Source organism: Nyctereutes procyonoides, unplaced genomic scaffold (genome assembly GCF_905146905.1).
Source record: "Nyctereutes procyonoides isolate TBG_1078 unplaced genomic scaffold, NYPRO_anot_genome, whole genome shotgun sequence".
Taxonomy (NCBI): Eukaryota; Metazoa; Chordata; class Mammalia; order Carnivora; family Canidae; genus Nyctereutes; species Nyctereutes procyonoides.
Window position 1 is genome coordinate 16,274,291 of NW_026575037.1, and position 14,741 is coordinate 16,289,031.

Sequence of the window (14,741 nt, forward strand, 5' to 3'; positions counted from 1 at the left end):
GGTGCCAAACCGCTGAGCCATCCAGGGATCCCCTCTTTTTTTTTTTTTTTTTTTTTTGAGGAAAGACACAACATATTATTGAAGCATTGGTACCTGCCTTAAGGAAGCACACAATCTATGTGTAGGAAGAAAAAGTTTAAAAGCTCATAACGCAGCAGCACGCTTGCGAGTGGGAATGACCGCAGGGCAAACAATAAAAATAAATGTCAAATGGAAGAAGAATAAAGAAACAGCCCCTGGGTAGCGATTCTGTGTTCCCGTTTTGGATACAGTAAGGCTGTTCCTGCCTTCGTGCAAGGAAAGGAAGAATAGAGACATACCTCAGGACATTTTTAGTAGTTCTTGGGGGAAAAGACTTTTTTTTGCGTAAAGGATTTTAGTATTTCCCTCTTTCTGGGCAGCCCAGGTGGCGCAGTGGTTTGGCGCCGCCTTCTGCCCAGGGCCTGATCTTGGAGACCCAGGATCCAGTCCCTCATCGGGCTTCCTGCGTGGTGCCTGCTTCTCTCTCTGCCTGTGTCTCTATGAATAAATAAATAAAATCTTAAAAAAAAAATCTGTCTAGTATTTCCCCCTTTCTAGGAAGTACTGACCTACTTAGAACATTACAGAAAAAGAGGAGCTTGGCTTAACCTGTTATACCTTATCTAATGAATGATAAAGTGAATTAGAAGATAAAGGTTTGAAGGCTTAAACTACCAGGGAATTCATTTGTGTTTTATATTAAGAGCAGATAAAAGGCAGAGGCTTTAATTAGGTTAAAGCCTAATTTATGTCTCTTAATCTGAAACCGCATAATATGATAATGGATATTCTTAAAAAGTGGTATTGATGTGATTGTGTAATGAATATTATTACACTTTGTATTCTGAGATAATCCGTAAATGTCCTTATATAAAGTAAGGATTTTATTTTATAAAATCTTTATAGAGTGCATAACTTAACTCATGATTATCATTCATGATTTGATTTATGCTCTTTACTTCTACAAAGCTTATAAAGTACATATTGTAAAAAAAAAAAACAACATAAAGCAAAAGTCTGAATTCCTCTCCCCCCCATCCCTCTTCCTTTTGGAAATAACTTACTGTTTTGGAAGGCCCATGGAGGGTGTATATATATATCTATATATATATATATTTTTTTTAAAGATTTTATTTTATTTATTCATGAGAGACAGCCTGATGTGGGACTTGATTCCCAGACCTGGGACTTGGTTCTGGGACCCAGGATCATGCCCTGAGCAGAAGGTAGAAAAGCTCAACTGCTGAGCCACCTGGTATCCCTTATATATTCTTTTTTATGGCTTTTTTGTTGTTTTAGTTTTTTGTTTATTTTTTGCGTTAAGAGTGTTAAAATGATTTAGCAATTAACCCCCCCCCCCAAATCTGTCGATTATTATTTGTCCTTTTTTTTTTTTTAAAGATTATTTATTGGGCAGCCCCGGTGGCACAGCGGTTTAGTGCCGCCTGCAGCCCGGGGCATGATCCTGGAGACCCTGGATCGAGTCCCATGTCAGGCTCTCTGCATGGAGCCTGCTTCTCCCTCTGCCTGTGTCTCTGCCTCTCTCTCTCTCTCTCTCTCTCCATCTCTATGAATAAAAAAAAATGAAAAAAAAAAGGAAATCTTCAAAAAAATTATTTATTTATTTATTTGTTTATTTATTTATTTATTTATTTATTTATTTATTTATTTATTTATGAGAGACACAGAGGAGAGAGAAAGAGGTGGAGACACAGGCAGAGGGAGAAACAGGCTCCATGCACGGAGCCCGACATGGGACTCGATCCTGGGACTCCAGGATCAGGCCCTGGACTGAAGGCAGACGCTTTAACTGCTCAGCCACCCAAGGATCCCAGTTTTTGTTTTTTTTTTTTTTAAGATTTTATTTATTCATGAGAGACAGAGAGAGAGAGGCAGAGACATAGGCAGAGGGAGAAGCAGAGGGAAAAGCAGGCTCCTCGCAGGGAGCCCAGTGTGGGACACAATCCTGGACCCCGGGATCATGACCTGAGCCAAAGGCAGATGCTCAAGTGCTGAACCAGCCAGACATCCCATCCTTTTTATGTTTTTATGAAAATGGTTCTTGAGGATGCATTGCTAGAAGTGTAATTGTTGTGCAATAGGTTTTAAATTTTAAATGTATATTTAAAATTTTAATGGTACTAGCAATTCCTTTAGTTCTTATTTTTTAATGTATTAAAAATTGACTAGTACAGTGGACACCCATGTATCTATCACCAAATTTAACAGTTATCAAAAATGTTACATTTCCTATTTTATTATTTTTTTTAAGGTGGGCTCCATGCCTAAGATGGATCTTGAATTCATAACCTTGAGACCAAGAGTTGCATGCTCTACTAAGTAGCCAGGTGTCCCTTTATGCTATTTTATTTTTTTGAAGATTTTATTTATTTATTCATGAGAGACACACAAAGAGAGAGGCAGAGACACAGGCAGAGGGAGAAGCAGGCTCCATGCAGGGAGCCCGATGTGGGACTTGATCCCGGGTCTCCAGGATCACGCCCTGGGCTGAAGGCGGTGCTAAACCACTGAGCCGCTGGGGCTTCCCTACACTTTCTATTTTAAAACAAACTCCTGGTCTCATGCCATTTCTTTTCTATCTACCTCAGTGAACATCTCTAAAAAAATACAATCCTTTATGCAGTAGAAATTAATTTTACTTTGTTTTAAGCATTTTTCCCTTTAACACTGATGCTCTTTCAGCAGCCTGTGTAGTACTTGTACCCTTCAGATTCAGCTGAGCTCAACTTTGTTAGCTTGTATTTTTTTTTCTTTTTAAGAAGTATATAAATTTTGCATCAAATTTTCTCATAGGTAGCATAATGGTTATCAAAGCTAATATGTAGGTTGAGTCAGTAATTGAAATGGAATCTTCATTGAGAAGAATAGACTTATAAGCTAGTTTAGTTTACTTTTCTTAATATTCTCTGTTACAAATTTGAAGTTCTTATTTTGCCAAAATGTTTTAATTCAATCTTTAAAGTTATTTTTAGTGACTTGAGTATTATGAATTTATTTCAGACTTTTGAATCAGCTGTGCAAGAGAATGTCAGCATTAATGGGCAAGCATGGCAGGAAGCTTCAGATAATTTAATAGGTATGTTATTTAACTTTTTCCTTTCATTAATTTCGGAGTTATTTTTGTGGCTAATTTTATTTTAAATGCTAATTTTTTAGAATTTATTTTTTTGCTTTTTTAAAGATTTTATTTATTTGAGAGAGAGAGTGAGTGGGGGGGGGGGCAGAAGCAGACTCCCAGCTGAGCAGGGAGCCCAAAGCAGGGCTCTATCCTGGGACTCCAGTGTCATGACTTGAGCCAAAGGCAGGTGCTTAACGGACTGAGCCACCTGGGCATCCCTTGAGTGCTAATTTTTAATCCCCATCTTCAGTGTCCCTTCTGTTAAAATTTTTCTTTCTTTGGGGGGAAAAAGGAAACAAATCTAGAAGACTATTGAAGTCATAATCTGAGGCAAACTACACAGTAGGTACCTTGATTTTTTTATATGTGCTGTCTGGCATTCTCAACAAGACTTTGATCTGATTGATCTTTGAAAGTACCCTTGTCAGTAGGTTACTGGAAAATACTGTACAGCTGTCTCCTGATGAAGAAATAGGCCCAGAGTATTTCTATGATTAATACCTTATAAGTCAAATTATAGTTTTACAAGTGATCCTTAGAGTAGATAGTGAAGTACCCTTAGAGGTATGAAGTTAAATGCTAAGAGTACCATGTAAAGGATGAGGTAAATATATAGAGAAACCTTAAAATCAAAGCATACTTGATTATATCCTAATATGTTGACATATCTAAATAAATCAAAGTTTTGTTTTAAAGATTTTATTTATTCATGAGAAAGAAAGAGAGGTAGAGACAAATAGGGAGAAGCAGGCTCCCTTTAGGGAGCCCAATGTGGGACTGGATCCTGGACCCTGGGATTACGCCCTGAGCCCAAAGCAGACGTTCAACTGCTGAGCCACCCAGGCATCCCAGAAATCAAAGTTTTAATGGAAAGAAAATAGTCAGTGGTCAGTATAAGAAGGAAAAAAGTTAGGAAAAAAAGAATGATCTGTGTGAGAAGGGGCAGAAGTCCCCAGCAAAGTCTAGGGGAGGGCTACCCTGACAAGGAGTCAGTGTCTTATCTTTACCCGTAGTGATATTACAGTCTGACCAGCAGACCTTTGTGTCCCAGCTTGATATTACCTGCTATCCAGTTATACCTTGAGCCGATTCCAAGCACATCAAGTAACCCTCTGTGGTTATGATTTTTCTTCTCAACATTAAGATAATACTTTGCCCAGAAAACTTCACTGTCTAATCCTTGGGATTATTATAGTTATCTCTTCAAAGTCACCAAAATTTACATTCTGATTTATATATTGAAACGGTAAAAGCAATAACATTAATTTCCCAAACATCAGAATGATTGCCAATTTGCAAGAGAGGGGGAGTTTATCACAAGAGTATTTTTACTACACAGCCTTTCCTGTGTCTTTATTTGACTCTTGTTCTGTGAAGTCACTTTGGAATTACTTTATTGTTTGCTCCAGGCTGCCTTTAGCAATATGATTCATCAATTTATAGATTAAGATATGTGTGTTCTAATAGGTTGGCAGCCTGGGTGGAATATGGTTAGTCTTTGTCCATTTTTCTCCTTATAACTGTGAGGGGAAATAGTTGAGAATACTAAAATTTTACCTTCCTTCACAGGCACTTGATAATGCCAGGCACTATACCAAGTTTTAGGACATAGATGAAAACACATGGTCCTTACTATTTAGGAACTCATTGTTAATGGAAGTAAATGAACAAGGAATTACTACTGTTTGGAGAAGGGGAGAAGACCAAACAGAGTAGATTGTAGTTAAATGCATTTCATAAATGGTAGCATGCTAGATAAAAAGGAGGAAGGAGGGATTCCTGGGTGGCTCAGTGGTTTGGCACCTGCCTTTGGCCCAGGGCGCGATTCTGGAGTCCTGGGATCAAGTCCCACGTCAGGCTCCCGGCATGGAGCCTGCTTCTCCCTCCTCCTGTGTCTCTGCCTCTCTCTCTCTCTCTCTCTCTCTCTCTCACTGTCTATCATAAGTAAATAAATAAATCTTTAAAAAAAATGCCAAAAAAAAAAAAAAAAGGAGGAAGGACATTCGAAGCAGAGAGAAGAGCAGGTGCAAATGCACAAAAGAATGATATATTTGGAAAATGTCAGAACTGAATTGGGAAAACTAATGGTAGGTGTGGCCAGAGATAAGTTGGGGCCAGATTACAAAGAGCCTGAGAGTTTGCTAAGGAATTTGCACTTTATCCTTTTGGCAATGGGGAACCAGTGGTAATTTTTTTTTAAAGATTATATTTATTTATTCATGAGAGACACAGAGAGAGAGAAGCAGAAACACAGGCAGAGGGAGAAGCAGGCTCCATGCAGGGAGCCTAATGTGGCACTCGATCCTGGACCCCGGGATCACGCCATGAGCCAAAGGCAGATGCCCAACTGCTGAGCCACCCAGGCATCCCACCAGTGGTAATTTCTAAAGTAGAATTTATATGAGAAGCTTTGTGTTTTAGAAAGTTCACTGCTGGCTGTGTTAGGGGATGGATTGGAGAGGGGAGAAATTCAAGGCAGGCTCATCTTAGGGAAGTTACCGTGATAGTACAGTAAGAGATGGTAAAGACCTGCCCTAAGACAATAGGAAAGAGAAAACGTTTCAGTAGATAGGATTAAAAGGGTTTGTATCTCATCTAATGCATAGAAGCAACAAGTAATCTTCACAAGGGTAGAGGTTGTCTGTTTTGTTCACTGGGATCATTGTAGAAATGAGTGAAAACATGATAGAATGAATATACAAGTGAAAACAACTTTTTCCCTTCCTCTGTAACTACTCTGAAGGGACTTGATTTCAGGCTTGACCAGGTACATTTAAGAATCAAAGTGTAGGGCAGCCCAGGTGGCTTGGCAGTTTAGCACCACCTTCGGCCCAGCGTATGATCCTGAAGACTTGGGATCAGGTCCCACATCGGGTTCCCTGCATGGAGCCTGCTTCTCCCTCTGTCGGTGTCTCTGCCTCTCTCTCTCTGTGTGTCTCTTGAATAAATAAATAAAATCTAAAAAAAAAAAAAAAAAAAGAATCCAAGTGTAAGTTCCTCAAGACAGGGGCTATGTATTTGTTTTTAATACTTAGCTTGGCACATAGTAGGTACATGGTAAACTTGTTAAATTGGTGACAAGATCTTCCCTGCTCAAATTGTTTATACATTTCAGATTTGTAGCTTTATCATTAGGTGGCGCTGAAAAACCATTTTTCTCCTACATAGAAGATTTAGCTAGGAGACTTTTTTTTTTTTAACTGTGAAATAGTACATTATTTCAGGCTAATGATTGAACTTTTTAAATGGATAAATTAAAATTTAGAAAGGGCTGCTCATCTAAATGAGTTTTCAAAGTAAGCAGTGACTATTTTTCTCATAATACTCTCAAAAGAGTTTATTTGGATTTAATATTTGCTACATGAATGAGAGATACTTGATGTACTTCATTAATCTTTACCCAGTATGTATATATATGCTAAAATATATCAGCAATGTTTGAAAGTTTCCAAAAATATGTTTCACTGTTTCAGACTTTTTTTTTAAAGATTTTATTTATTTATTCATGAGACACAGAGAGGCAGGCTCCCTGTGGGGAGCCCGGTGCCGGACTCCATCCCAGGACTCCTGGGATCTCACAGACACTCAACCACTAAGCCACCCAGGTGCCCCTGTTTCAGACTTCTTAATGAAGTTTCTACTCAATAAAATAGATACATTTCTAGCACAGACATTGACATAACAATGTGTGATGTGAGGCCAGTTAGGCCAATGACCAAGTTCTTTAGTTTTTTTTTTTAAAAAAGATTTATTTATTTATTTGAGAGAGAGTGTGTGCACACACCCACATGAGCAGGGGGAGGGGCAGAGGGAGGAGAGAATCCTCAAGTAGACTCCCTGTTGAGCACGGAGCCTCAAAGGGCTGGATTCCCCTGACCCTAAGATCATGATCTGAGCTGAAGTCAAGATCAAGATCTGAGCTTGACTGACTGAGTCACCCAGGCATCCCATTCTTTAGTATTTTTAATTATTTATTCTTAAAGATGATTTTCAAAATAAGGTTGATGTACCACCTGCATTCATTTCACCTGGGGTGCTTAATTTTGGGACTCCATTCCAGAGGCCTCTGTTGAATCAGAATTTCTGCACTTCTGACAAGTTCCCCATGTAAGTATTCTGCTGAAGTCTGAGATTCACTATTTTCAAACAGGAAAGCAACAGATAAAATAGTTTTAGTTAAATCAAAGAAGTTGTACAGTCACTGTGTCTTTTACTTTTTCCTACTATTTATCCAGTTGTGTCTATTTCAGATTTAGCTTTTCTACTCTGCTACTGTTATAGCTTTGGTGCAGCACATAATCCAAAACATGTTAGAAAGTCTGACATTAAATACCCTTTACAGTCTAGTTCTTTTATATATTATCATGCTTCTTTCCTTACACTTTATCCTGCAGTCATTTAGAACTTTTAGCTTTGGAAAAGAGTTTCCCAGAACCTCTGTGATCTTGTAAATATGGTTTCCTCTGCCTAAAATGTTACTCCTTGTTATTTTTTGTCCCACCTTTTTTTAATCCCATGGATTTACATTTATATTTCAAGGCTTAGTTCAAATGTTGCTTTCTGTTTAAAGTTCCCTAAGCAGAGTTAGTGTTCCATTGTTCTCCATCTGAATGGCATTTAGTTCATACCTCAAATGCATATATCAAGTTGTGTTGCAATTGTTTATTCCAGGGAACTGTGAACTCTGAGAGAGCAGGGATCATGTTATATTCATCTTTGTATTTTTCTAATTTAGGCCTGGCTTCCCATAGGTGCTCAGTAATTGATTTTTCAATGACTAATAAATGAATTAATCACTAAGTGAGGGCATCCATTAACTTACCATATTTGTTTTTCTTAATTATTTTTTGTTTTCTTAATTTAGCTTATATATTTCTATACAGGCTAAAAGCAATGTGTTTTAAGAAATTTTTTGATATTGTTTTCTCTTGAAATAGATTCTGATATTAAAGTACTTGAAGATCAGTTTGATGAAATCATAGTAGATATAGCCACAAAACGTAAGCAGTATCCTAGAAAGATCCTTGAGTGCGTCATCAAAACCATAAAAGCAAAACAAGAAATTCTGGTAAGATGATTTATCTTTTTTTGTTGTCGTTTTTAAAGATTTTATTTATTCATGAGAGACACAGAGAGAGAGGCAGAGACAGGCAGAGGGAGAAGCAGGCTCCCTGCAGGTAGCCCGATGTGGGACTTGCTCCTGGAACTCCAGGATGACGCCCTGAGCCGAAGGTAGATGCTCAACTGCGAGCCACCCAGGCGTTCCATAAAGGTTCTCTCTTTAAGCAGACTCCCTGCTAAGCAGGGAGCCTGACTTGGGGCTCGATCTCCCAATCCCTGAGGTTACGACCTAAGCTAAAACCAAGAGTTGGACACCTAAGTGAGGTGCCCCTATAAATTTACCTCTGAAGCCTTTTCTTTCTGTGTGTCATTTGTGTTTGGCACATTATTTGTATATGATTATATATTTTGGAAGTCCCCTTTAGTTTAAATTGGTGATGAGGATTGAATACCTGTTCAGGGGGCATCTGGGTGGCTCCATCGGGTAAATACCTGCCTTCGGCTCAGGTCATGATCCCGGGTTCCTGGAATCTAACCTGAGTCGGGCTCCCTGCTCAATGGGGAGCCTGCTTTTCCCTCTCCTTCTGTCCCCTGCTTGTGCACACGTGTGCTCGCTTTCTCTCTCTCTCTCTCTCTCTCTCTCTCTCAAATAAATAAAATCGTTAAAAAAATGAATACCTGTTCAGAACACTGATTTGCTGTATGAACTGTGTGTATTTTTACTCTAAAAATCATAATGGGTTGGGAGTAGGTTTGCTGGGAATGATACTGCTTCTGGAGTGAGAAACCCATGTTGTTTTAAATTATGTTATATTCTTTGTCACTAATTTTTGAAATTAGCATGTTTTCACATATAAATCTCCCAGTTGCTTTTTTTGTCAGGAATCATTTTAGACAGTAAATGCTGTCTATGAGAAAAAAATATAAGCAGATATTTTTGCAGATTTTTTTTCTTCCAAAGTGTTTTCAAAGAAATGCCCTATTCTGTCCTCCTACCCCCCCCCCCTTGCTTTTTAAAATTTCTGCAGGAAAAACATTCAAAATGTATTTTTTTCTCTCCCTATTACCCCCTTCTTTCCTGGAAAAAACCTAATCGGTAATCAGTATTACATAAAAGAAAGTTGGCTGACCTAGGTAAGGTACTGCTGTGGAAGTTTAAAAAGATGCAAAATGGATGGATGATGGGATGAGGACACTAAAGGCAGTTCTTTTAGAAAATGTTTTTTGTCTCCTGCTGGCTTCGGGAAGGAGTAAGGAGGAATGTTTTATTCTTTTTGCTGAAGTGTGGATCTTTTTCTAAGTCAACCTTGCACAGGGGCCGTGTAACCTGCTCTGTATCATATGTGCTGTGAAGCAAGCCCATGGATCCTTTGCTATAGTTCTGCTCTTACAGTCTCAGTATATCACAGGGTGTGTAGGCTGCAGTGGGCAGACATGGTAGTGGTCACTTTGAAAAGGGAGTTTCTATAGGCTTTATGAGTTCCAGACACTTGTCTTAAAGTGAACTTTTGAAAAATAATCTATTCATAATTTGGCAATTACGTTGTACTTTAAGCACAAAATTCAGTCTCTGTGCCTTTAATTTGATTGTTTGCTTTTCTTAGACTTTTTTAATGGTGCTATTTCTTAGTGCATGTAGTAGATGGCAATACTATAAAAGGTATAATTCAGACTTAGTTTGATCTTTTCTTTTCCCCTCTTTTCCTACGTATTTCAGGATCTTTTCTTTTCTTTTTTCTTTTTTTTTAAGATTTTATTTAGGGCACCTGGGTGGCTCAGTGGTTGAGTGTCTGCCTTTGGCTTGGGTCTTGATCCTGGTGTCCTTGGATTGAGTCCCGTATCAGGCTCCCTGTAGGGAGCCTGCTTCTCCCTCTGCCTGTGTCTCTGCCTTTCTCTGTGTCTCTCATGAATAAATAAATAAAATCTTTTTTTTTTTTTTTTTTACAAAAATAAAGATTTTATTTGAGAGAGAGGGTGTGAAAGAGAGCACAAGCGCGGGGATAAGTGAGGGACAGTGGGAGAGCGAGAAACAGACTCCTTGCTGAGCAGGGAGCTTGATGTGGGGCTCTATCCCAGAACCCTGAGATGATGACCTAAGTCTCAGGCAGACACTTGCCAACTGAGCCACCCAGGCACGTCCTCCTCCCCTTTTTTTTCTTTAAGAATGGTTCTACCAGCTAATAAGATATATATTAGCTGAAGGAAATATTTACATGAAAGATTGAATGAATAACTTAAATCTGTTTTAATTTATATGTTTAGAAGCAGTACTGCCCTGTTGTACATCCATTGGACCTAAAATATGACCCTGACCCAGGTGAGTCAATGCTCATTTGTGGTAAAAGTGAAACATTAGTTTGTAATTTTTATGAGTTCCTAAACGTTTTTAAAGGTGTCAGCATGAAGGGTATCTTCCCTTTGATGCTCTAACTTACTACCAGTCATCTGTGTTTCGCTCTTCTCTAGGATTATGAGACCTTGCTCTAATTGCACTGACTCAACAATTTCCAGGAGTAGGTCTTAGGAATCTGAACTTTTATAAAGCTCTATCCTCAATTAGACTGTTACATCACCATCTTAATCTCAAACTTCTTTTTTTTTTTTTTTAAGATTTTATTCATTCATTCATGAGAGACACAGAAAGGCAGAGACACAGGCAGAAAGAGAAGCAGGCTCCATGAAGGGAGCCTGATGTGAGATTTGATCCTGGGACTCCAAGATCACACTCTGGGCCAAAGGCAGGCACTAAACCACTGAGCCACCCAGGAATCCCCTTAATCTCAAACTTCTGTTATAGTACCCTCCCATTTCTAAGCGCTGTCCATTCTTTGTATTACAGCCAAAGTTACATTATTAAAGCATTCACGGTGTCACTCTCTAGTGTGATAACTATCATTGGTTTCTCATTGTTTACAAAATAAAACCCAGGGCAGCCCAGGTGGCTTAGCGGTTTAGCACCGCCTTCAGTCCAGGGTGTGAACCTGGAGACCTGGGATCGAGTCCCGCATTGGGCTCCCTACATGGAGCCTGCTCATCCCTCTGCCTGTGTCTCTGCCTCTCTATCTCTCTGTGTGTGTCTTTCATGAATAAATAAATAAAAATTAAAAAAAAAACCCAATGAAAATATAATTTTAAACCTAAGAACACACATGCATACTTGATATACCTTTGAAATCCGTTCTGTTTCCATTTAGATGCATCTTTTAAAATTCAGAGAAATGAAATTGATACAAATTTATGTAAATCCAGCAATAGAATTTACATTGCTAATGTGGGTCATAAATATTTTTAAATGGCTCTATTCTCACATTTGAAAATTTGTAACAGTTTTCCTAAGAGACCTTTTGGTGTTTTCCTTTGACACTCAAAAGTACTATTTCTTTCTAAGATTTTGTTTGTTTGTTTGTTTATTAGAGAGAGCATGCATGCATGCTTGTGCTAGCCAGGGGAGGAGCAAAGGGAGAGGGATAAGCAGATTCTGTGCTGATTGTGGAGCCTGATGTGGGGCTTGATTCCATGACTCCAAGATCATGACCTGAGCTGAAATCCAGAGTCAGATGCTCAATCAATTGAGCCACCCAGGCGCCACGTCCCCTTTTTAAAAAGTATTATTTCTGAACTATTAGAAAAACAGTTAAAACATTTATTTGTATGGGCTATTTAAACTTATGGTTTTGTGTACTTTATCTTTGTCAAATTGTGTACTACTTTCTAGCATGTCCTCTGCCCCTCCTAAATCTCCCAAAGCCAATGGGGATAAACCAAGAGGGGGATGTACAAGCATATAGATACTCAGAAATTTGTTAAAATCACAGCATTCACCCTTTTGACAAATAAAAATTGACTTAGGACCTAATGCTTAATTGTCGTGACTCACTAAAAAAGGGAGAGTTGCCAAAATGCAGTAGTTGACATACACTTGTTTTGATTTTGAACTACATAAAGAAAATAATTGAAACTTGTGGTACCATAAGTACCCAAGTATTACTTTTTTTGTTTTTAAGCAAACTCTGCACCCAATGTAGGGCTCCAACTCATAATCCAGAGATCAAGAGTCACATGCTCTACAACTGAGCCAGCCAGATGCCCCACCCCAAGAATTATTTTTCGATAGTTAGTTATCCACTAAAAATACTTGTAATCTTTTGATCTTAGGAGGGAAATGATCTTTACTTACATGATTATATTTCTACCATTCCAGTTATGTAGTAATTGTGGAAAAATCCTCTGTATCATATGATTCTGACTTCACAATTAAAGGAATAGTTAGAAACTATCTTTTGGATAAATTTTGAGATTTTTTTTTTTTTGGAAAATTTTATTTATTTATTCATGAGAGACACAGAGAGAGAGAGAGAGAGACAGAGGCAGAGGGAGAAGCAGGCTCCATGCAGGGGATGGGATTTGATCCCGGGTCTCCAGGATCACACCCTGGGCTGGAGGCAGCGCTAAACCGCTGAGCCACCCGGGCGTCCCAAATTTAGAGATTTTGTTGTTATACATTATCATAATGTTTATAAACTTAGAATAGCATCAGTTCTTTTTTTTTTTTTTTTTATTCATGAGAGACAGAGAGAAAGAGGCAGAAACACAGGCAGAGAGAGAAGCAGGCTCCATGCAGGGAGCCGGATGTGGGACTTGATCCTGAGACCCCAGGATCAGGCCCTGGGCCAAAGGCAGGCGCTTAACCGCTGAGCCACCCAGGCGCCCCTAATCTTACTATCCTATCTTATTTACGGTGGCATACCTTATAATACTGCATAGCTTATGATACATCTAACTGGTAAAATCATACAAAATTAATTAAAATGGCTTGGGAAAATGGCATAAATTTGTATAGAACCTAAAAGTTTGAATAAGCTGTGTGGGAAAATTTTTGTGGGAACTTCTTGAAAGTTTTTTCTTTTTGTTATTAGAATATTAAGTAATGTCAGATTTATTTGAAGGCTGACATTTTCAAAGTCTGTCTAGTTTTCAAGAAGCAATACTTAGGCATTTTGTATAACATTGATTTGACAGTTATGTTAGGAACTTCTGGGTATACAGAGAAAAAGCAGACAGATTATTCCCTTAAAGAGCTTATGTTTGAGTAAAAGAAATAAGAGATAACCATAAAACAATTCTTTCATACCTTCTAATTAGTTATTTTCCCAGTTTTCCCTGAGTAAATAGCACATTCATCTACATTATTGCTTTAGTTAGAAGTCAACCTTGATCCTCTCCTCCCCTGTAGTCCTCATATCCATACAAATTATTCATTTGAAATATAATCCCACATTCATCTGTTTCTCTTCATCCTATTATCACTTCTGATCTAGGTCATCATCACTTTAGCCAGGGTTTCTACACATGCTTTCTAGAAGGTCTTCCTGTTTCACTCTTGTTCTTTCCCATTATATATATACACATATATATGTCTATATATGTAGGGCAGAGTTGTTTTTTTTAAAATGCTGAAATAATAAGTAAATAAATAAATCTTTAAAAAAATAAATGCTGAAATATCCCAAACATAGAAAATATAGAGTATAACATAATGAACATCTTTCTTGCTACCACTCATATTTAAAGGCTATTCATTCACATTTTGCCACATTTGTTTCAAACCTTTTCAGGAACTAAAAGCTATAGATGCATTTAAAACTTCTTTGTACTCCTTCACTGTCCTATTCTGTTCCCTCCTACTTCACAAGGAATCACTATCTTCAAGCTAAGTGGATCCTTACTGTCCATGTTATTATGCTTTTACTTTATAGGTTATGTAAACATAAGTAATGTATGGCATTTGTTTTTAAATTTTTATATAAATTGTATCATACTGATCATATTCTGCAACCTTTTCCCTGTTGACATTGTATGTACACAAAGCTTTTAATTCATTGAGCTAATACATAGTATTTCAGAGTATGAACACATCACTGCTTAGCCATTCCTGTATTGAGAGACACTTAGATTTTTTCTTTTTCTGCTGTTAAAAATAGTATTACAGTGAACATCCTTATAACTATTTCCTTATATAGTGTAAACATGCCATAGATACTCTGGAGTAGATTCCCAGAAGCAGAATTTCTAGGTCTTGAGGTTTTTGGGTTTTTTTTGTTTTTTGTTTTTTTTTTTTAAGGTTTTATATATTTATTCATGAGAGACACACAGAGAAAGGCAGAGACATAGGCAGAAGGAGAAGCAGGCTCTATGCAGGGAGCCTGATGTAGGACTCAACCCCAGGACTCTGGGATCATGACCTGAGCCAAAGGCAGATGCTCAACTGCTGAGCCACTCAGGTGTCCCATGAGGTTTATTTTTATTCAGCTTCATTACACTTGAACTTTACTATTCATCCAAAGTAGTTGTATCAGTGTACATTCCCATCAGCAGTGTTTAGAAGTTCTTGCTTTCCCACATTTTCCCAACAATTATTACTGTCAGACTTTCTATATATATAAACACATACACATACATTTATTTTTACTTTTGCCAATTTGATAGGCATACAGTTGTATTTAAAGGTTGAGTAGGGATG

At 38.0% G+C, this 14,741-nt stretch overlaps 1 protein-coding gene across 2 annotated transcripts in view; it reads left to right on the forward strand.

Annotated features, from left to right (window-relative positions):
* NSL1 (NSL1 component of MIS12 kinetochore complex) overlaps positions 1-14,741 on the forward strand; it is a 35,136-nt gene that overhangs the window by 1,339 nt on the left and 19,056 nt on the right. For both annotated transcript variants that reach the window (XM_055319387.1, XM_055319388.1), the window contains exons 2-4: positions 3,043-3,118; positions 8,098-8,228; positions 10,484-10,538. In XM_055319387.1, the coding sequence (XP_055175362.1) occupies positions 3,043-3,118; positions 8,098-8,228; positions 10,484-10,538 (262 nt within the window). The remainder of the gene's footprint in view (positions 1-3,042; positions 3,119-8,097; positions 8,229-10,483; positions 10,539-14,741) is intronic.